Below are 23,664 nucleotides of genomic sequence, written 5' to 3'. Positions count from 1 at the left end.
CATTTAGTCTGCTATAATTTTGGAGTAGCACCAGACAACACACAGAACACCAACTAAACTCTGGGCCAGTGCCTTTAATGCAGCAGATAGCACAGGTGCCGGTAACGTGATCCACTGAGACTTTTGTTATCCAAATCTGAGCCAGGTTACACCTGAGCAGAAAAGATGACTGTTGCTGACCTGTGTAAAAGTAGTGGTGACAATTCCATTTCTGTAGGCCTATATCATTAGGTGACTAATGATGTGCCCAGTAGAAGGGCCAAGAGTTGCCCAGGTGATGTGCAATTGCTCTGCACTCTCCTGGGGGAAGTGACAGTGTAAGGCACGGCCCTGCACTGTCCTTCTTCTAACGTATCTTCTATCTGCTGTCTCAGCAGCTGTGGGGAATTCCAGTTCCTTGTGCAGCTACTTTTACTAGTTTCTCTAATAATTTCAGTGAGGTAGAATCACATTAAAAGAGCAGCAGTCTTCAGGTAGCAGTCAAAGCTATGCTGGACCAGTCACATCAGTTCTGACTCTGGCATGGGATTGTATTAGTCTGAAGACACAAGTCTGGCTTTACCGAGTTACCAAATTATGTACTCTGAACTCAAATCACTAGCAGAGCTCAATGTAATAGTGCCAAAATACATTGATGCAGTGAGTGTCCCCAAGTGATACCACTTCACAGCCTCCCAGATTTTTTACCTTGGCAAACAAGCAAGTTTTGTCATGTGGGAAGACATGTAATGGCAATTAGCACGGCTGTCATGAAAACATGGGTACACGAGGACCTCTAAAGAAGTGTACAAGCCATGGTGGGGTTTTATGCTTTGTGCTGGACTCCAATTAAAGTCAAAACCTGAAGCAGAACCTCTCTATAAGGACTGGTCAGAAGGAGAGAAGGAGGCAGGGATTGCCTGAGTCACTGCATGTCTCCATGATTCATCTGTGTCCATTGCTCACTTTGGTTTGGCTTCCTGCTCTAGATTTAAAGAAAGCATGAAGTGTACATCCTAATTATCATTCAGTCATAGTTTGCTTAACTTTAGTGTTGCTTAACTATCTGAGCTTATGCTACACTGACATAGATCCTATTCAAACTATAGTAAGGGTAGCCAGAGTCTCCTGCATCAAATTTAACTAAATTATTTTGAAAGACAACTTATATATATATATATATATATATATATATATATATAAGTTTCCACAACTTTTAGCTGGGAAAAGTGCTTGGTTTATCTCAGACTAGATACACTGCGTTACACTTCCACTGGAATTCAGAAACATCTACTTCACATCTGTTCATGTGACCATGAATATATATAGCATCATATAAGCAGTCACAATTTACTGTGTTGGCCAATTTAGATCTTATTGGCAGACACCTGGGGGGACTGCAGACTTTCAGTAGCCAGGCATTATTTCCATGCTTACTGACCAACAACATCATTGTGCCCAACTCAACAATCAATGTGCAATCTGGATGCTATGCCATCTTTATGTCAGCTATGAAGGGACCTGACCCTACCCATGAACAATACTCACATAATGAGGGAGCTCATCTGGCATTAAAAAATCAGCTACCACAATGCTGACTGTCACACTATTTACAGGGAATTTGCATTGCCAGTGTGAGCTTCTGCAAGATCAGTACCTCCCATCTCATGCCTGCTAGCTGTGCTTCATCTTGACAGTCTGGCAGTTATGTACTGTCTAATAAACAACAGTGCTGAGAACTCCAGCAAGTGCTGTCAGAACTGAACTTGCTGATCTACCAGCCATCTTAACACAGCTTCCAAAATACTGTGGTAAGCTTCCATTATATACTGCCCAGAAGAACATTCACCTGGGCATCTGAGCTTTTTCTTCACAACTCCTTTAACATCACTGTCACAATGTTGTCTTTACTTATCTGAAAGAGTTGGGGCTGTTCAGTGTAGAGAAGAGGAGGCTCCCAGGTGACCTTCTTGTGGCCTTACAGCATCTGAAGAAGGCCTACAAAAAAGCTGGGGAGGGAGTTTTGAAAGATATCAGGGAGTGACAGGACTAGGGAGAATGGAGCAAAGCTGGAGGTGGGGAGATTCAGCCTGGATGTGAGGAGGAAGTTGTTGAGCATGAGAGTGGTGAGAGCCTGGAATGGGTTGCCCAGGGAGGTGGTTAAGGCCCCATGGCTGAAGGTGTTTAAGGCCAGGCTGGATGAGGCTGTCGGCAGCCTGATCTAGGATAGGGTGTCCCTGCCCATGGCAGCGGGATTGGAACTAGATGATCCTTGTGGTCCCTTCCAACCCTGACTGACTCTATGATCTGTTGACATGTTGTTGTAGTGCCAAGCCCAGCTGCAGCTGAACCCTACAGGACCACTCACACAGCTGTCTCCCCTACAGCTTCACCCCAATAGAATGGGAAGGAGGATTTGTGAGCAGAATGCAAAACCCTATGGGTTGAGATAGGGACAGTTTAACAGAGCAATACAAATACTGAATGAACAACAACAGTAAAAAAGTGATAAATGAAAGGAGCAATGTGAGATGCGACACAGTTACTCTATGTACTGAAGGCTTTGCTCCTGCCCAAGCCAGCCCTCCATTTATATTGCAGGCATGACATGTATGGCATGAAATACCCCACTGGCTGTCTTGGGCTTCCCCCCCAGCTTCTTGTGAAGAAAACTGACTGTATATGAGCCAAACTCAGGATTTACTTTGTGTTCACACAAGAACAAAGGGTTAAAGACCCCACATAGATTTAGAATCATAGAATCAACGAGGTTGGAAGAGACCTCCAAGCTCCAAGCAAGGCTTATTCTATTCTAGTCTAGTCTATGCAATTTTTGCAGTAACTGTTGGAACATTGTCCTGATCAACTGATATTTTATGTGCCCCATTACTTGCAGTAACTCTTCTCTTAGAGTAACATTTAAATACTGTTCAGTGTTGGTTTTAATCCTTGTTTTGTATCTGTGTGTTTATATTCAAGTGGAAGCCTAAGGCAGCATAAATCACTGCCTCTTTTACAGAGTTTAATATTGATGGAAAACAAATGTCAATTTTCCAGAAAACTTCCTGTATTTTCATGTATAAAACCAAATCTTATTGGGAAGCATCACAAGGCTCATTCTGTGGCACAGAAGGGATAATTAATTAATGCAAGATGATAGTTTTCCAAAATTAAAATTGTTCATTAATTTTGGTATTCAAAACTCTCACCACCCCATGCCACTAATTTTAGTAATAATAGGTTCTTCACACAGTCATGGAAACAACTTGCAAAAATATATAAGCATTAATTGAACTGGAAGAGAAGTTTCCTGTGGTCAATAGATATACACTTGCGGTCAGTACCGCTTGCCCACTAGATGGACTCAAGGAGCTCCTTTCTGCTAATGGCAGAAGGCAATGGTGAATTACAAAGAGGCTTTAAATATTTACTCACAAAACATTATCTCACGACTCGTGGGGCTAGCTACAACTGCAAACTGTACACAAATGCTTTCAGGGAATTCTGTTACTGTCTTGTCGGCTGCTGAGACTTCTGATTCTTCCCAGGCTTCTGGGGAAAGGAGGCAGGCAGCCTCTGACCTTCTATCCTGGCTCCTCTGGATGATCTGTGTATCTCTAGGACTTCCCATCTTGGCAGGAGACTTTCAGGTGTAGGCAGGATGTTTTGTGATGTGCAGTCTTAGCATGAAGTCATGATAGCTATGAAGGTGAATCGCATTGAGAGCCTGTTCCTGGTAAACTCAAGGCAGTGGAGCATCCAGGCAAACAATAAGGCAGTAAGGCAGTATACTGCCAGAAACAGAGAGTAATAGCAGCAGGCAACAGCAGGCACAAATACAATGGCAGAGCATGTTGTGTTTACCTGTGTATCTCTTTTATCAATGTAGCCTTTGGACACAGAATAGCCAATCAGAATGGCAGTTAGCCAGGCTTGACCATGTTAGGTAAAGCCATAGGCTTACTTTACCCAAAACTGGGAAAAGCATAGGCCTTGCACAAGGCAAGCACAGGCTAAGTCTGTGTACCTTGTTTATAGAGAAGCAAAACAAGTGTGGGCAAGCCAGAGTCCTTAGATTCCCTGGCTCCAGGTTCTTTGTCCCCTTTCCCATGGTTGCTTCTCCCCAAAACAGAAGGAGGGGGAGCAGAAAAGCATTCCTGGGCAAGCCAGGACATGGATAAGTCTATTTTTAGCCTATCAGGCCTGCCACAACATTCTGATCTGTGAGGAAGTACTAGCCATGTCCCAGTCTCATGTGTAAAATGAGTCCTGGAAGTCTATGGCTAGGGGGAGGCTGCTGGGCAAAGGAAGTCTTCTGATGTGTGAATTATTTTTTTTTGTATTCTTGTTATAAGTCTGAAAAAGGAACTTCATTAGACAAAGAACAATAATTTTATTTCTAAAGCTAAGGAATGTTTTTCTTTGTGCCTGAGATCTAACTTAGCTTCTTGATACAGATCTGGCACTGTCTTGGATTTAGTTGCCTCAGGATATGAGACCACAATTGAAAGCATAGTCTTGAAAGTTCTGTCTGGGTCTCTTCTGTAATATAACAGCATTAAGGGACAGAAAAACAAATCCTTGTAGTATCTCCTCCCAAAGCACAATAGTCAAGCATCCTCATTCCATAGTCCTGTCTTAGCTACATCTGCATAACTGCTGCTGCAATTTGAATTCAATTAAAAGCTTTTAATTGGTCATCCTCTCAGATGTTTCAGAACTGTCATTCATTTTCAGATATGCTTAGAGATCTGTCATCCTAACACCATTTTAGCCTGACACAAAAGTCAATTACAGTAATTGTTCAGCATGAATTAACCTCTTATGCATTATCAGATTATTACTGTTCCTAGGTCTATTTTGCAAAGATCTTTTCCTTTCCTGTATCTGTACATAAGCAATGGTGAGCACTAGTGCCTGAAAGCCTCAGTACTGGCTGGGAAAGAACTACTTCACTGCACTGAAAACAGACATAAATATTGAATATACTTCTAAACTGATTGGAATATTGAAATATACTGCAAAAATGTGGGTCACTTTCAGGTGCAGAACAATGATACCAATTTTTCTGATTAAAATTAACATTGCCTTAAACACAGTTATTATTAATGAAACAGTTATCTGTGTATTGTCAGCTTTTAAAATAGTATCTGGAGAGCTCTGCATCAATAGATTGCAAAGTTTATGCTTCTGAGGTAATTGTGAACTTGTATATCCATTTAAGACTGGCTCGTGCAAGTCCATTTAGAAAATGGAGTGATTTGGATGATTTGGGTGTACTGCAACTGAAGAGGGGCTAAGGTATGTGTGCAGGAGTTTGTGAAAGTGCTGGAAGATGAGCTTTTGGAAAGTTCTGGAAGCTCTGGGAGCTAGGTCAGCTGGATGGAGGGAGGGGAAATCCATCTGCAAGAACAAGGCAGAGGGATTGGAAGGAAGAAGGCAGCTACTGGCCAGTTATATTTTTGGCACTAAAAGAGGCTTTGCTGATTTGAATGAAGGAATGTTTTCTTCTGTACAGAAAATTATTTGTAAGTGAAAGTGGCTGCACTAGAGGTGTGCAATTCCCATGGGCAGTTTTCCCTCTAAACTGAACCACAGGAAAGCCCTGGGATTTGGCAGAATGATCATGTCAGAGACTCACAGTAAGATTCTGAGATGATCATGTGGGAGGCTAGAATCAGAGTGGAGATGAGGGCTCAGACAAGTACAGGCAGTGAGCACCATGCAAACCGCTGAGAAGGAAGAGATGGGGGCAGGTAGATCTGGCAGTGATGCTAGAGCCCACACTGTTTTTCAGATGATTTGAAGGTGTCCTTGGAGCAGGGTCCAGCGGCCAGCTCTTTTCTCTCTCCCCAAGAAGTAATCTTAAGAACTAAATCAAAGTATCTATACAAAGTTAGGATGTTGGCTCTGCAGTAAAGCAGAAATAGCCAGTGACAGTTTCATCTGCATGGCTTCTCAACCATCCCACCTAAGTATTCCCCAAAGCATCCCCAAAATATCCTAGATGGAAATTCCCTTCCTATACAGGAATGGTTTAAATCAGTACAGCATTTTTCACAGCATCGGGGTTATGTGTTTAAATTTTCTTCACCACAGAAACGAGGAGCTGTGCAATTTTTCATAAAGGGCAAGTAGAGTCAGTGGGGGGGAAAAGGCCATGCTGGCAGAAAGCCTACAAGGCAGGATGGCAAAATCCTGGGGTATGGCATGTCCGTAAGTCAGTGCATCTTAGTGCGCACAAGCCAGCTGTACAGTGTCATGATACACTTGAGAGAACTGAAGCCATCTAAAAGTAAGTGAGGCAGGACAGACGAAATAGTGATGTTAGGAGGAAGTTCTTCCCAGAGAGAGTGATTTGCCATTGGAATGGGTTGCCCAGGGAGGTGGTGGAGTCACCATCCCTGGAGGTGCTCAAGCAAAGCCTGGATGAGGCACTTAGTGCCATGGTCTAGTTGACTGGCTAGGGCTGGGTGATAGGTTGGACTGGCTGATAGGTTGGACTGGCTGATCTTGGAGGTCTCTTCCAACCTGGTTGATTCTATGATTCTGTGTTACAGGAATGACATAGCTACTACTTGAAGTAATTTTGTGTGTGCTTAGACCACCACGAGTACAGTCCAGCAGCTACTCTAAAGCTGCCAAACCACCTTTGGTGGAGACAGTTAAGTTCTACTCTTGCAGCTCGTCTCTGGTGGGACTGGGCAAATAGGAAACCAAACCCAAAAACCTATATAAAGACAAAAAGATTTTCTTTAGCTAGGAGTGCAAAGCCAGAGTCCTAGCCTCAGATTTGTTGCTGACAAGAGGTGTGCTCTAAAATGCTTTTCTATGCCTCATTTATGCCTGTTTGCTATACATGCATATAGGTTTAAGTCACAAATGTTTTAGAGGATCCTTTCAGCAAGGACAGTCCCGCTCGCATTTAAACGTTCTGGCAGAAAAGGGCAGAAAGCAGTGCCCCAGGCAGGGATTTTTCGCCTAAGGGCCCAGGCTGAGGCAGCCCACACCAGTCCGTGTGGCTGCGCACGGTTCGGAAAAGGAGGGCTTCTTGTTGCGGCAGTCTGCCTATTCAAATCAGGCAAGGGCCTTTCCAGGAGCCCGGCAGTACCGCACGGCGGATCAGCCCGTCCGAGCGGTGGGAGAGAGGGCCGCGGCAGCCCGGCGCTGTGACACGGCGCTTAGCCGCGTCGCCGCCAGGCCGGTTGGGCGTCCAGTCGACGCTGAAGCCGAGACTGCCCGCAGCCTCGGCCCCGGTGAGTACCCGCGGAGCAGGGTCCCCGCTAGCTTGGGTCGCGTAATTTGTGGTTCAGGGTTTGGTGAGTTTCTCTGGAGGGCGAAGAGGGGCGGGACAAGGCTGGTTCCGACTGCCCGACAGATCCAGCCCCGAAACGGCCAGAAGAGTGCGGCGGGCCCCGGGGCAGCTGAGCAGCCGCGCGGCGGGGCGCGGGCGGGAGCCAATGGGGGCCGGCGCGGCCGTGTGACAGGCGGGGCGGCTGCTGCCCCCGCCGGGCGGCCGGGGTGGGGAGCCGGCACAGCCCCGCTCCTGTCGGCAGCCTCGTCCGCTGTTGCGGGGCTGACACACGCCTCCATCATCTTCTCCTCCGGCAGCGAGAGAGGCCGGCGGGCGGAGCGGGGGGCGCCGCGGCAGACAAAGCAAAGATGGCAGGGATCCTCGCATGGTTCTGGAACGAGCGGTTCTGGCTGCCGCACAACGTCACCTGGGCGGACCTGCAGAGCACGGAGGAAGCGTCTTTCCCGCAGGCGGAGGACCTCTACCTAGCCTTCCCCCTGGCCTTCTGCATCTTCATGATCCGGCTGCTCTTCGAAAGGTAACGCTGGGCAGCCCGCGCCTCCCTGAGCTCGGCGGGGCCAGGCGGGCCGCGCGGCTTGCGGCGTCCGCTCACCGAGGGGCAGCGCAGGAGCCTTAACTGCTCGGCGCCCTCCTCCCGCTGCCGTTTCTCAGCTGGCCTTGCGGGGCTCTTAAGGCTTCCCCTACCCGCCTCCGTTGGTCACGTAGCGGGCCCGATGCAGGAAGGTGAAGAGGTACGGGAGTCAGCGGGTTCTTCTCTCCCGCTGCTTGCAGCGCGGGCGCTAGGAGGCGAGGTCTACCCGGGAATGGGCGAAGCTCTCTCCACCTGCGGTGGCTGCGGCGCCCTGGCCTGGTGGCGGCGGCGGGAGAAGAGCCCTCCGGCATCTCTTCGAGCCGGGGGCTGACCGGCTGCGGACCGCTGCCCACGGGCTGCGGAGGGGTCCTGCTCGTCCTCCTCCAGGAATGCCCGCAAGACAGGCGTGGGGACGGGCCGGCTGGGAAGGTGTCCTGATAGGAGAGCTTGCCTGTGGCCTTGCAGGGTCGGGAGAGGAAGCTGAGGCGAAGTGAGCGCTGCCGGTCCTCTGCTCGGCCCAAGCTCCCCTCAGGGCAGGTGGTGGCTGTTAAACCTGGGCACCAGGTGGGCATGGGAGCCTGGTGAGCGTCAGGCAGCCTGAAGGCAGGGTGCTGTGGTGTGGCTGAGCAGAGTTCTGCTTAGACGGTTTGTGTGGTAGCGGTATGAACGGTCTGTGACGTCCGTCGGACTGTCCCCCAGCCCTTTCAGGGCGTAGGATCTCGGTGGAGAAGCGCTCCCGCCGCTGTCCATGACCGAACCAGTGTGTAGAGCAGATCTGGAAGTGTGTGCTGCCAGCCAAACTTGCCATTCTTTGAGAAGCCACACGTTTCACAAACATGAATGCACATACGTACATTGAAATCCAAGGCGTCGAACTACTGAGGGGCCTGCAGTGACTGTGAACGTTGCCGTGTGGGTATTTAACGCAGTCCACCTGTCATCGGGAGGCAGCTGAACTGGGTTGCTTGCTTGTGCAGGCTTCTGCACTGCCTGACAAAGGTGGTGTACCCTCCATCTACAGAGAACAAAAGGATGATTCCTTCTGCCAACACCTACGTGTTTTCAGTGCTGTCTCCCTAGGCAGTACTGTTAGAGCAGTTAAGGATGATAAGGGAAGTCTAGTAGTTACCACATGCCAGAGGAAGGCTATAAAGATGTTTTTAAAGGTAGCACACCTCTTCTAAGCATTCCCTCGCCCTGGTTAGAATAAGGCACCTGGGATGTTGGTTTGTGAAAAACTTGGCTGTTCTTGTGACTCAGTTGAGAGGACCACGTTTGTTTTGAAAAATAAGCTGTCATGGGCTGTGGAGCTTTACAGCTTGACTGAAAAAACCTGTGTTTGCCTCAAAATCTGAGGTTATCAAAAGTTAAACACTTATCCCGAGCTAAATACTGCAATACAGTTGCAGTTTGAGTGCAAAGTGTTATTTGGATCATGACAAATCATTACTGGATTTTTTTTTTTCCCTTGTAGTCTGTACAGTGTGTACTTTTGAGCTCTGAGAGTGAGTGCGTGATGTTGCATCTCTTGCCATCTAAACTGCAATGTGTATCACTGCAGGGATGTCGTTAGATGAAGGAACAGTTAGTCAGGGAGACCATTTCAGCCTGAACTTAGAATCCTATTTCTGCTAGTTCTGATGCAGCTGTGGTTAGCTTTATAAAAGCTACTCAGGTTATTCAGTTGTCCATATCCAATCCCTCTGGTTATTTTTCTTCATTCAGTTAAATTATTTTTTGTGCTTTTTGTTATTGTTATTTATACAGGTGGCAAAGTAATTTCCATAATTCTCTTGTATTTGTTAGGCAAATTTTGAAATTTAGATCTGGGAATGCATTCTCCTAGGCTAATAGTGCTGATTGCTCAATATGCAATACTAGAATATCCCAAATCTTAAATTTTGTGATTGACTAGTCCCAAGACTAATAAAAAGATAACTAAAGAGTTTATTAATATCAGGCATATCTACCACTGACACACAACCCCAATGCATTCATTGTGAAAATGAAGGCAATCCTCAGTTTCAGATGTACTAATCAGCTGAATATAAGCAGAAAACTCATTTCTTTCACCCCCTCCCATTATATGAACTTACCTCTGAAATGCTTCAGAAGGACTTGTGCTCTGTTCTTAATTTTCTCCTTCTTTAATTGGACAAGGTGAGGTTTTGCACTCATCCTGGCTTTCACCAGAAGTGCAGTCTTTTCTCTGTAAACAAATGTTGACTGGATAGGGCTGGGGGGATAGGTTGGACTGGATGATCTTGAAGGTCTCTCCCAACCAGGTTGATTCTGTGTTTCTATAAGAAACCACCAAAGATCTTTCATTACCAAATACTTAAGTATGTATTTTTTTCCTTTCTTTAATTTCAAATCAATTGCAGGACTCCACTAAGAGAATAGAATCAAGCCATTTTGTGTGAGATTAATCCACGCAATATAGTACAATAGTGATGTTTCATGCTGAGTATTTTATTAAAGCAGGCTGAGCAAAAGTGACTCAACCTCATTGTACTAATCAAAGCCGGGGGATAGTCTTGAACTTGAAAAGTGGGAAAAATCAAGCCTTATTTTTGCTCAGCAGTAACTTATTTTGTCAGACCTCTCTGCTTTGTTTGTTGGAAGCTGCAGAAATGCTTCTTGCACGTCATTAATTGAAGACTTGCAATCACTTCAATTGATGAAGCTATAGATGATCTGGAAGGGGAAAGAGTAGAGTATCTGTTAAACTGCTGTGTGTTAGAACAGCAACATTTTTTTGTTTTCATTCAGAAGTCGAGTTGTAAATTACTGATGTTCTATACTGCATCCTGGAACAAGCTTTTGCAGGTGTGTAAAGAGTTTCCTGATTGTTTTGCAGTAGTAGCAACTGTAGAAGTAAAAGTAGATGATGTAATACAGTTGAAAAAAACAACTCAGGTCTACTTTAAACCCACAGTTTTACTGCAATATTTGTAACACCAGTGTATTCTCTACTTTTTGGGTTTTGTTAAGATACTTTTTAGTGGTAGGTAAGGTGTTAAGAATGTGATTATGTGTATTATATCCGTTATTTTCAGGCTCTTTCACAGCTGTGGGCTGCTGGAGTGGTATGGCTTTACTTCTCTTGCAGTGAAGCATGACTAGCTTCATGGATCTCCACAGTAGTAATATTTGTGGTTCAGAGGAAGCTATGGTTTGGACTTCATGTGAATTTTTTTCAATGAAGTTCTTGGTATGTCTAGAGGAGAAAACTTGTCATGCCAGGAGTTAAAAGCTGACTTAATTTATATGTGTATATTTTATATATGTATATAATACATATATAAAATTTACATATTATATATATTTGTGGGTGCAGCTGAACTTACAGAACTTAGAATTTTTGTTCTATTCATGTTCACCTGTTAACAGAGTCAATCCTACTGGGATTTTTTTTTGTGCTGCTGCTTTGGTGAATTGACTAAACAAGTCAAGAAAAGAATCTAAACACTTCTGAAATTATTTTTATTTTCTTCCTTTTTTTTTTTTTCTTTTCAAGTACTTTCAGTAATTTCCTTATGCAGCCATCTTTGACCAGCACATGAAAAGATGAAGTAGATGAAAACATTAATGTATGCTGAGTTGCTTCAGAAATTGGATCTGATGATGATGAAAATAAGCTCTGAAATAAGCTTTGCTCTGAGGTATAATTTCATAACCATTTAATGGATCTGTTTGCTGAGGCCATCATAGTTATGGATAAGTTGCTGAAATACCTTAACCTTTTCTCCTTTCCCTTCCTTCTCATTCATGTCTTTAAACACAAAGTACATTGTAGAAAGCTGTAGCAGCTAACCATAAAGGTGATGTTAGCGCTTTGGAATGTGGCAAGAGTTCAGCAATGCAGCGGTAATGAGGGTACATATTTCTCATGTGTCCATCCGTTTTGTGTGTCATACTATTTTTTGAAGGCATGTAAGCAATTAAGTGTCCCCTCTTGTGCTATGCAATGCCTTCAGCTACAAGCAGATAACTTAAGTGCTCACTAATACCAGTCTCTGTCTCTCCAGATCCATTCTAGTGCAGGCAAGATGGGCTAAAGCTGAATTGCAACTGGACTTACTGATAGCAGAGTAGTGTAGTTTTTTGTTTCACCTGAAAAAGAAATCCTTTTTATTCTGGGCAAATAAAACTTTTCTTCCTTCTTTTATGTGATTGCATAGCTCTTCTTCCACTGTGTTAGAGCTCACTGCTTGGAAGCAGCATCTTTTCCTATCTTCCCAAGCAAGCCCTCTGTGAGGAATGTGTGGTTATATTGTGTTCATTAAGTAGTTGGTGTGCTTGTTGGACATGAAACAGGAGGGTAACACACCTCCGCTTTAGAGACATCTCTCAAGGACAAGTTGTCTGAATTCTCCAAAAGAACTAACTAAATTGTTGAGTTTTTTGTGTCAAGTAGTTCAATATTACTTCTTTCTTTACTTCATCTGCTTGGATTTCTTGTATCTCACCTACCTTGTAGTTGCAGTATACTTTATTTCCCTCACCTTGTAAGCAGCAGATTGGGCTCACATCTGATGAGATCACTTCAAACTAGGCTTATAATCAAATTAGACTTATACTGCCTTTATTGTCCTCTATCCTTGATGTGCGGGGTGATTCTCAAAAGTAAAGCTGATACTGCTCAATTGGTGTAATGGCTGATATGGTCAGGTGTAGCTTGATTAAAATAACACAGCTGGGGGGCTGTTCCTATGTATAAACTGAGCCACCCTCATCATTTACTGTCAGTCAGACCAAGGTACTCTAGACACTCAGTATATGGAAATTCATGGCTTTTGTATGGCATTGTGCTTTTATAATGATAATTCACCCCCAAAGGGAGTCTCAGCTGACTCTAATATAGTATGACACTGTAAAATTCCTAGTGGATCGAGGGTGCATAGTACAATGACTATGTGTGTGTACATGTGTGTGTATGTGTATATATATTGCTAAGTCTAAAAAGTAATTCAGGTGACTTGTAAGTGTTTCTGGTGAATGGTGTGTACACACAAATTGGATTTTCATAATCCCTAAGCCATCTCATATTGGTGCTTTCTTACAACACTGAGGGTAGACAGGATACAGAATTTGGCAGAGACTGTATGAACTTGCGTTTCCAGCAGCTTAAAACCTCATCTGGGGAGGATAAGTAGAGCAATGATCATCATTTTTTCATCAAAACCTGTTTGTAGGCTGTGATATTTTTCACTTGTGTATAACTTCTATGTTCACTGTGAGTTGACTTTCTTGGTTTTTTTTTTTTTTTCCCTAAATCACTTTTTTGGTAATTTCTATTTTCATAAGATGACCTCTCAGGTATTTTTTTTCTTCTTAATTACTATTGAATAAATGCTTCATTCAGTTGAAGTGGAATAGGACTTTGCAAATGGTAATTTCCTGTGGAAATACACAGGTGATGTAAAGAAAATAACTGAAAAAGCTATTTCTTTTAAACTATAAACAGATTTCTTTTAAAGATAGTAACAATAGAGCCTCAGCAGTAAATAACCTTAAAATAAATGTGTATCTTCCTTATTTTACTATCCATTTTTGTGTTTCTTTTTGTTAGTTACTAAATTTCTGTCATGTGAATTTTCCTTTATGTAACTGTGTTTTGTTTCCCGAGTTTGCAATGTCTGAGCTTCAGCCACTGGCACAAGTGTATACAGGCTGGGGACAGAGTGGCCGGAAAGCAGCCAGGAGGAAAGGGACCTGGGAGTACTGATAGATAGTAGCAGAACATGAGCCAGCAATGTACCCAGGTGGCCAAGAGAGCCAATGGCATCCTGGCCTGGATCAGGAACAGTGTGGCCAGTAGGACAAGGGAGGTTCTTCTTCCCCTGTACTCAGCACTGGTCAGGCCACACCTTGAGTGCTGTGTCCAGTTCTGGGCCCCTCAATTCAAGAGAGATGTTGAGGTGCTGGAACGTGTCCAGAGAAGGGTGATGAAGCTGGTGAGAGGCCTGGACTACAAACCCTATGAGGAGAGGCTGAGGGAGCTGTGGTTGTTTAGCCTGCAGAAGAGGAGGCTCAGGGGTGACCTCATTGCTGTCTACAGCTACCTGAAGGGAGGTTGTGGCCAGGTGTAGTTGGTCTCTTCTCCCAGGCAACCAGCAACAGAACAAGGGGACACAGTCTCAAGTTGTGCCGGGGGAGGTCTGGGCTGGATGTTAGAACGAAGTTTTTCCACAGAGAGAGTGATTGGCATTGGAATGGGCTGCCCAGGGAGATGGTGGAGTTGCCATCCCTGGAGGTGTTCAAGAAAAGCCTGGATGAGGCTCTTAGTGCCATGGTCTAGTTGCTTGTCTAGGGCTGGGTGCTAGGTTGGCCTGGATGATCTTGGAGGTCTCTTCCAACCTGGTTGATTCTATGATTCACAACAAAATGTCTGAGTTTACCTGGAAATGCATATTTGTGCCAATCTTAAGATTGGGGGTTAAATATGAAGTAGATGTTGAGCTCCAGTAGGGAATGCCATTAAAACAGATTTCTAACATATCCAAGTGAGAGAAGCGTGACAGCCAAACCACAGCTTGTCTGAGGCAAAGGTTTCAGTGACAGGTCAATAATGATTACTGGGAGCCTGTTATTGGGGGTTTGAGTGCAAGTTTCAGTTACTGTTAGAAACTCTCATTCAGTTCTTCCCAGGATTTTTGTAATGACACAGTTGGATTCAGATTGACTGTGGCTCTTTTCTTTGCTCCTATTTCTGCCTCTCTTGCTGGTAGGCATTTGCTAAGGATTTGTTGTCAAAAAAGGAAGAGCTGCTGTTACACTTGCCTCTTTCTGTGCATCTGCAGTGTGCTGGTTTGAAGCTAGCTAGAATGTTTTGGTGAGAAGAGCTAGGTTACAGGCTGTGAAAAGGAAACAACGGTGATGTCTACTGCACTGGTAGGCTTGCTGAGATGTATAAGAACAAGAACATAAACATAGATAACAGACATGCTCTCTGGGCTTTGTGGGCTGTACTTCTCTAACCTGACCTGCTGTCTCTGTGACTAATCCATCTGCTTCCTAACCTCCCCTGGCCAACCCTCCAAACTTTCCTTAAATATAAGGCAGTGTCTTGGGTAAGGTAGAGGGGTAGGGGGAAGGTGGAAGGGCAGTTGAGAGCCCCTCCTGAGGACTCGGGTTTCTGGGAGAGGTGTTGTGTTTCTGTATTACCTTTTACCTTCTGTATATAACTGTATATACTGTAAATATCTGCTTGTATATTGTGCTAAGCTGTAAATATCAAGCTTCGTTCAATTTCCAGAGCTGCTGGGTCTAGTCCCTTCAGAAATAACCAGATCAACCCACATATATCTCACGTGATAAATCTGGAGATCTGAGGTGAGCTGTCAAAAAGACAACAAGGAGGTTAGAGGAAAAAGGGTTAGGTCAGATTAGAGTTAAGGCAGAGACCAGACTGCCAGAAAGAAGGAGCAGAACTGAGAGCTGATCAGTGTGTGAGAAGTGAGCATCTTGATCTGTATTTTGATTAGTTGCATCTCTCAGCAGAAGAATGGGTGATACAGGGTACTGTTGGTTATTTTCTTTCTTCTCACAGCTAAGGATTTAATTTCTCTCAGTAAAATATTTCAATTAACCTCAAACCAGCACATAGTCTGTGTTACATAATATCCCTTTTGCTTGCCTGGTTTTGTTGTGACTGTGTGATAGATCTGTTGCTGAAATGCAGTGGTCCAGACAAAGTCTGGGTGTGCTGTCATGAAGGGAGCATCCAGAGAAGATATCTTCCTTAATGAGTGCAGAAATTACCCTTGGTGTGCCAAGTACTGAAACTTCATAGGTGGGCAGCACAAACACTGTTCTAAACCTGTGAGCTTTATACCTCTTTGATTCTATTCTATGATTCTGTGAAAGACAAATGAAGATAGATATCTCTTACGGCTTTAGTGATGGGACTTTGGTTCTTGAAGAAGCACAGACATTTAAACAAGTCAAATTTTCCCTAGCAGACTTGGTTAGAGACACTGTCTAGTTAATGAGAAAAGTTTATTTCTTTGCTTTAGTTTAGATTTTTAGCACTATGATGATACTCCTTTCTGTTCTGCTTACATGGTATTAATAAAAGGGGAAATCAACTTTCTTGTATGTAACAAAAGCATTAATCTTAATCTCATTAATTATAACCAGTTGATAGATCCATTTTTTTCTGTGATTGAAATTTACCTTGAGTTGCACAAGCAGCAATTCTTGCATGACAAAATGAGGCACTTAGTGCCATGATCCAGTTGATTGGACAGGGCTGGGTGCTAGGTTGGACTGGGTGATCTTGGAGGTCTCTTCCAACCTGGCTGGTTCTATGATAAAGTAGGGAAAAGTAAATTCGTGTGAAATAAAAATGAGCTGAGAAATTTGGGTGTGTGAACTCAGGTGGTAATGGGTTCCTCTGATGCATTTCTCATCCAGAAAGATATTTGCTGAGCTGAGGAGCTGAAGGGTTCCAGCTTCTTAGCAAAATACTGTCAGGTCTGTGGCTTTCCTGAGCTTTCCTGGTGAGTCATCAAGACTAGAATGCTTCTTGCAACTGGTGAGTGCAGTTGCTTCTGCTAAAAGCGAAGTTTTAAGTAATGAGCATGTCATGAGTAGGAATATGCCTGTTGACAAGCTTTTCTACACTCATCCATTACATTTTCTTGAACCTCCTGTTCTTTGCTACTTGTAGTTGTCCAAAGCATGCTGCTGGATGAAGTCATTTGGTCCGGTTGGGTGTATTTATTCCTCTTATGAGCATCATATTGGAAAGAAGCTGTGGAGATAAATAAAAGCAAGTGGTTAGACCACAAGTAGGAGTGTGTTTTTAATCTATTGAAGCAATAATTGGGTGGTAATTGAGTGGCTGATATTTATCTGTCAACTTTTCCCACACACCTAGTATGAGAGAAGGGAGAGACCAGATATGATAAGAGAGTAGTTTGAAAATATGAACACCACCAAACACTCCCCAAGATTACAACACCCATTGTACTAAATTAACTTTGCAGTGATTGCATTGATGTGATTATGACAAATTGAATAGCAAATGGAGTCCTGGGAGTGCTGCTTGACAGCAAGTTGAACATGAGCCACAAATGCACCAGCAGCACTGGGGAAAAGTGTTGCCAGTAGGTCAAGGGATGAGATTACTCCTCTGTGCTTGGCACTAGTGTGGCCATGTTTGGAATGATAAGTCAAGTTTTGGTCTCCTCTCTACAAGACATGAAGTGAGGGCAGTGAAGGGTTACTTAGAAGATTAAGGATTTGGAGCATCTGGTTTCTGAGAGGCTGAAAGAGCTGGACAGTTCAGTCTGGGGAAAGAAAGCTCATGGGCATATTAGCATCATGTACAAGTACCTGGTAGAGAGAGTAAAGGCAGCAGAACCAGGCTCTTATTGGTGTCCAGAGGAAGGACAAAATTTGCTATTGGAGTGGGCTGCCCTGGGAGGTGGTGGAGTCACCATCCCTGGAGGTGTTCAAGAAAAGCCTGAATGAGGCACTTAGTGCCATGGTCTAGTTGATTGGATAGGGCTGGGTGCTAGGTTGGACTGGATAATCTTGGAGGTCTCTTCCAATCTGGTTGATTCTATGATATGCAGAAAATTCTGTTTAAATGTTAAAGTCTGCTCTAGTTGATTGTGTCATGAGCAGGGGGCTGGATTTGGAGACCTCTAGAGGTCTCTGCTAACCTTAGTGATTCTGTGAAGTCATAAACCTCACTAAATGGCATATTTTCACAATGCAGGGCTTCAAGGGGCTTTTGGGATCCTACATCTCTATGAAATTTATACTGGAAACCTGAGCAGGCAGGGATCAGATTGAAGTTCACTGTAAGCTGGCAGGAGAAACTTAATTAGGGCAGAGCCTATAACGCTTGGTTGAATGGATATCTGGGTTTTCCACTTGCTGTATAATAGATATTTTGATTGTGTTGTAGTGTGAAATGTCAGCAGGTGGGACATAAATCAGGAAATAAATGTAGACAGGGATTACATTATGGGTGCCCAAAATGCAGTCTGATTTGCTGTGGTGTAAACACATTCTATTCCCTTCTATAGTCAATACTTTTGAGTATCCTGCAGCATTAAATTTGATTAGAACAAGCTTTTTTTGAGGATAGTTTTAGTTTTGTTCCATTAAAGTCAATTTTTCTCCACACTGCAATATCATCAAGGTAATTTTGCTTTGGGGAAAAGGAAGAGGTGCTTATAAGACAAGGACTTAGTAACAGGACTAGGGGGAATGGAGATGAGGAGATTCAACCTGGATGTGAGGAGGAAGTTGCTGAGCATGAGAGTGGTGAGAGGCTGGACTGGGTTGCCCAGGGAGGTGGTTGAAGCCCCATGCCTGCAGATGTTTAAGGCCAGGCTCGATGAGGCTGTGTGCAGCCTGCTCTAGGGTAGGGTGTCCCTCGGCATGGCAGGGGGGTTGGAACTAGCTGATCCTTGTGGTCCCTTCCAATCCTGACTAATTGTATGAATGGTGATCTCATGTTTTAATGGAAAAGCTTGTATTCCCTTTGTGGTCCTTATCATAAGAGTAAATTAGTCTTGGAAAAAACCTATGGGAAGTGAGTCTTTAGTTCTGCAATCATTATTTATGAAGCTTATACATATATATGTATATATATACGTACATGTGTGTGACAGAGTTATATATACCTCACACTGATATCATATCAATGATACAGTAAATTATTTCCCTTTATTCTTATACACACATTACATAAAAAAAATAAGAAGAGCAGCTATAAACTACTGAGTTGTCTAGAAAGTGAGATATTTTAAAGTATCACTTTGGTGTTATGATAGAACCATTTGACAGACCAAACATACTCTCTATCCTAATAAGAGGAATTCTTGTATATGCTAACCTGGAACTTTTATTTCTTAGAACATTTATAGGCAATGTGAAAAAAAAAAAAAAAGGGTATTTTTCCAGTTTGGAATGAAATAGAAATTTAGAAATGTCAAAATTTTGTGAGGAACAGATGTCCTGACTTTCAGCCAGCACAGATAAATGGGTCTGGTTACAAGACAGCGATGCAGAGAGAAAAAATGAGATCCCTATAACATTGCCAGTCTCCAGAAGCTTTGTGCTGGTTTGAGCCTAGCTGGGATATTTTGGTGAGAAGAATTAGCTGGTAGGCTGTGAAAAGGAAACAGTGGGGATGTCTGCTGCACTCATAGGCTTGCTGAGATGTGTAAGAACGAGAATACAAACTTAGATAACAGAGTTGCTCTCTGTCTCTGGGCTGCATGAACTTCTCTCTCTAACTTGCTGCCTAACTAATTCTTCTGCTTCCTAACTCCCTCGGCCAACCCTCCAAACTCACCTTCAATGTAAGGCAAAGTCTGGGGTAAGGTAGAGGGGTGGGAAGAAGGTGGAAGGGTGGTTGAAAGCCCCTCCTGGGGACTCTGGTTTCTGGGAGGGCTGTTGTGCTTCCATATTCCTTTTTACCTTGTATATTTCTGTCTGTAGCTGTATATGTTGTAAATATCTGCTTGTATATTGTGCTAAGCTGTAGCTTCATTCTTCCAATTCCCAGATCAACTGAGTCTAGTCTGGGTGATTTTCTTAAGTGTGGAGAGGCGAGTAACGCCCAAACCATCACGTCCTTACATTGTTAGCTAGCTCTTAATTTAAGAGTGATTCAGGAAGTTTTGTTGTGTGGGGTTGTTTTTTGTTGTTTCATCTTTTATTTGAAGAAAAAAAATGTTTCTGAAGTGGATGATTTTCTTGAAAATTGGCTGTCAGATTGCTGGAGTCGTGGTAGAAGGTCAAACCTTGAGCCTGGCATTTACCTTCAGTTGTCAAGATGAAAAGTGCTCTAGCAGAAATGAGCGAACTTTACTTCATTTTACTTACTCTTCACATTGAGAGCTGACTTCAAGGTTTGATGAGAAAGTAGCACTTGGTATCCATCACCATAGAATTACTTGTGTTTTACCTTGTTTTCTGATTGGAATAACTCAGGCATAGCACTAGAGTGGCTTGGAGCTTTAAGTATTAGTAACAAATCTCTTAAGAATAGAAAACTGCAAAGTTATCTCAAAGCATCTACTTTTACAGTTGTTTTTAAATGCATGTAGTTAAATCCTTTAGTCTAAAGGGTGGATTCAGTGGTGGTCTGAGTGGGGCTTTTGTGGCAGTTCTGTTTATTTATTGTATTTTATTGCCTTGCTTTCATTTATAACACAAAACATGACAGCCATCATGTCTTTGAAGCACCAGAGCTGTATGAATATACAAGTGGAATTGAGGATTCTGATTGTTTCATGTCTGCCATGGAAGTTGACTGTATTAAAAGAACGTGCTGTTTTTGGGCCAAAGCATATGACACTTTTAACTCTCTTGCTTCTCATCTTACAGCTGCACTCCCATCCCAAAATAAATTTCACTTAAATGAAAATTAAGGTTTGTTCCAGTATTGTTGCTATGCATCTTTCTGATCTTCATCTTTTCTTCTTTGTGCCCCATAATTTTTTTCTTGTCCTGCATCTGCTCCCATCTTACTTTTATTTACCCTCTTGTTGGTTTCCCTTTTCCTCTTCCCTTGAACAAAAGCTGCCTTTCCATCTTCTCTAGAGCTGCTAGTGAGCAAAGGCAAATCTGAAGTTCCTGTCTTGAGGTTTATCCATCATGACCCATCTATTATGGATGGAAGAAGGAGCAGTTGAAATAGAATCAAACAGGTTGGAAGAGACCTCCAAGATCATCCAGGCCAACCTAGCATCCAGCCCTAGCCAGTCAACTAGACCATGGCACTGAGTGCCTCATCCAGGCTTTTCTTGAACACCTCCAGGGATGGCCACTCCACCACCTCCCTGGGCAGCCCATTCCAAGGCCAATCACTTTCTCTAGCAAGAACTTCCTCCTAACATGCAGCCTATACTTCCCCCGGCACAACTTGAGACTGTGTCCCCTTGTTCTGTTGCTGGTTGCCTGGCAGAAGAGACCGACACACACCTGGCTACAGCCTCCCTTCAGGAAACAAAGTCTTTTGCCCTTTTTGAGTGTGTAGGAACTCTAGATGAGCTGATTTTCCATTGCACCTTCATCAAAGAACAGTGATAAGAGTATTAGAGACTCCTAACTTTGTTTTTAAAGTGTCATTTAGCTGTAAGATCAGCCATAGTGGAAGGTCTGCTGAAAACAGTGGTGCCTAGGAGGGCTGGTTTGGGAGAGGGTTTCACGCTGATCCTAGTCTTATTAGGGATTTTTATCAGGTGGAAAAAGAATATATTGGTCATCTTAATTGTAAAACCCTCAGTGTTAGAAAAAATCATAGCTGCCTTTATGTTTTCTTTCTACAAAGTCCTGCATCCATACCAGGAAATATTCCCTTGAAAATGATTTGGAAATAAACCAAATGCATTGACTAAGAAGATGACTTTATCACAGTTGCTCTTTGTCTTTGGCAGTGGGGGAGTGGGTAACACCCAAACCATCACAGAAATCCATATCATAAATCTGCTTTGGAGAACCCAAACCTTCAGCTATAAATTCTAGTGGCCACAGGGAAGCTTGCTCTTTTTACTTCTAAAATTCTTCTTAAATATTGTCTTGCCTGGAAATGTTCCAACATTATTTAAAAGAAAGTAAAGAAACATTCATGGTAGGAAAGTGTGAACTGTCAAATCATCTTAACTTTCATGGTATCTTCTTGCTTTGCCATGCATAAAGAGTGGGTTCAGAAGGGTCACACAGATGGTTGGTTTTCCTTTTTGCCTTATTCCTTACCTCTCAAATGGTATTGAAAATGTATTAATAATAGTGGTGATGATTATATAATATTTACCTGTTCCAAATGGGTGTGTTGAGATGCCTGTAAGAGGGACTTAGTGCATATGAACAGTAAAGAAAGGTCTGATGCTTTCCTAAGGCACCACAGTATAACACTTGGCATGAAGATCTGCGGGTGAAGGAGAGGTGCTGTGTGCAGCAGGGCTATAGCAAATGGACCTGTTGTCTTTATTTGGTTGGAGAGGAGTGAATTTTGGAATGCATTTTGGGCATATGAATGCCATTTAGGACAGAGCATAACAAGTATTCACAAAGGTATTGTCCTGCAACTGTGACTTTTAATGAAGGACTGTCACAAGTCATCTGAAGCATGCAGCTGGGAAATGCCAACATGGATTTGCTATGGGCAAATCATGTTTGACAAACCTAATAGCCTTCTATAACAGAGTAACTCACTTGGTCAGTGCAGAGTGAACAGTTGACATTGTCTACCTGGACTTTTGACAGGGTCTCCCACAACCATCTCCTAGAGAAACTGACTCATTATGGCCTGGATAGGTGGTCTGTGCAGTGGTTAGGGAGCTGTCTGACAGGCCATACCTGGAGGGTGGCAGTAAATAGTTCTCTCTCAACCTGGCAGCCAGTCACAAGTGAGGTTCCCCAGCGATCAATACTGAGCCCAATGTTGTTTAATATCTTCATAAGTGATCTGCATGTTGGGATCAAGAACACCCTGAAGTTGCTCTTGAGACACCAAAATGAGTGGGGAGATGGACACTCCAGAAGAGAGAACCACCTTCCAGGAAGACCTGGACAGACTGAATGTGAGTGGGTTAGCAAGATCCTTGTGAACTTCAGCAGGGACAAATGTAGGGTCTTGCACTTGGGAATACATAACTCAGTGCAGCTCAGATGGGATCCACCTGCCAGGAGAGTAGCCTTGTTGCAAAGGGACATGGGGGTCTTGGTGAATGACAAGCTCAGCATGAATGAACAGTTTGCTGCAGTGGCAAAGAAGGCCAACAGGATGCTCATTGCATTACCAGCAGTCATTGTCCTACTCTACTCAGTGCTTGTCAGGCCATATCTGGAGTACTGCATGCAATTTTGGTCCCTGTTGCACAAAAAAGATGTGAACAGGTTGGAAAGCATCCAGAGAAGAGCCACAATTATCAGAGGACTGGAAGACCTGCCATATGAAGAAAGACTGAGAGAACTGGGTTTGTTCAGCCTTGAGAAGAGAAGGCTTAGGGGAGGCAGTACATAAAGGGTGACTGTGAGGATGATGGAGACTCCCTTTTCATGAGTCGCATGGAAAAGACAAGGGGTAATGGGTACAACTTACTCCTGGGGACATTCTGACTGACATCCAGAAGAAAGTTTTTCACAATGAGAACAGTTAGAAATGGGAATATTCTCCCAAGAGTAGTAGTGGATTCTTCTACAGTGGCCAATTTTAAGACTTAATTTTACTGGGGGCTGGGGTGTCTCATTTCAACTACACTACCACTTAGAAAGATTGGTCCCTTGCAACCTGGCATTTGGTGACTTGGTTTACTCAGGCTTTATTTCTGACAGTGCCATACTAATGTAATGCACTTCAGCTAATAGTTTTAGTTTAGGGCTTGATTGTGCAGCTGGATTCTTTATGATATTAATGAAACAGGTTCATCTGATCCTACTGCAGAACAGAGTGATTTTGGTGTTCCAAAGCCTCTTGATGGGTGATGTTAAAATAATGAGTAATAAAACCAAAAATTGAGATTCTTCTGTGCCATCAATAAATATTTTCATCTTAAATGACAGATGAGGAACAGTCAACTCCCTCATGTGTGTGAGTAATGGTAATAATTTTTGCAGAGAGACTCTGTAGCACCACATGGCTTGTGGTGTGGCAATCTGCTGCTCTTCAGTATTTTGTCACTTCTGCTGCTTACTTGGAACTTAGCTTAGGAAATTAATTGCTCCTAAATTAGTCCTCTACTTGACAGGTAAAAATTGTTAATGGAGAGGTTGAGGAGCAAAGGTGGGGATGGGAAAGAGAAGTACAATTGGAAGGTGTGCA

General features: G+C 43.4%; 1 protein-coding gene across 2 annotated transcripts in view; it reads left to right on the top strand.

Moving 5' to 3' along the window:
• Positions 1 to 7,448: 7,448 nt before the first annotated feature.
• Positions 7,449 to 23,664, top strand: part of CERS6 (ceramide synthase 6) — a 101,485-nt gene continuing 85,269 nt past the window's right edge. The window contains exon 1 of one of the 2 annotated variants that reach the window (XM_064163603.1): positions 7,449 to 7,811. In XM_064163603.1, coding sequence (XP_064019673.1) covers positions 7,642 to 7,811 — 170 coding nt within the window. In that variant the 5' untranslated portion in view covers positions 7,449 to 7,641. The remainder of the gene's footprint in view (positions 7,812 to 23,664) is intronic. The other variant, XM_064163599.1, reaches the window with a different exon arrangement.

Source organism: Pogoniulus pusillus, chromosome 2 (genome assembly GCF_015220805.1).
Source record: "Pogoniulus pusillus isolate bPogPus1 chromosome 2, bPogPus1.pri, whole genome shotgun sequence".
NCBI classification, from domain to species: Eukaryota; Metazoa; Chordata; class Aves; order Piciformes; family Lybiidae; genus Pogoniulus; species Pogoniulus pusillus.
Note: the sequence above shows the minus strand (reverse complement) of the source record. Positions and strands in the feature narration are given on the sequence as shown.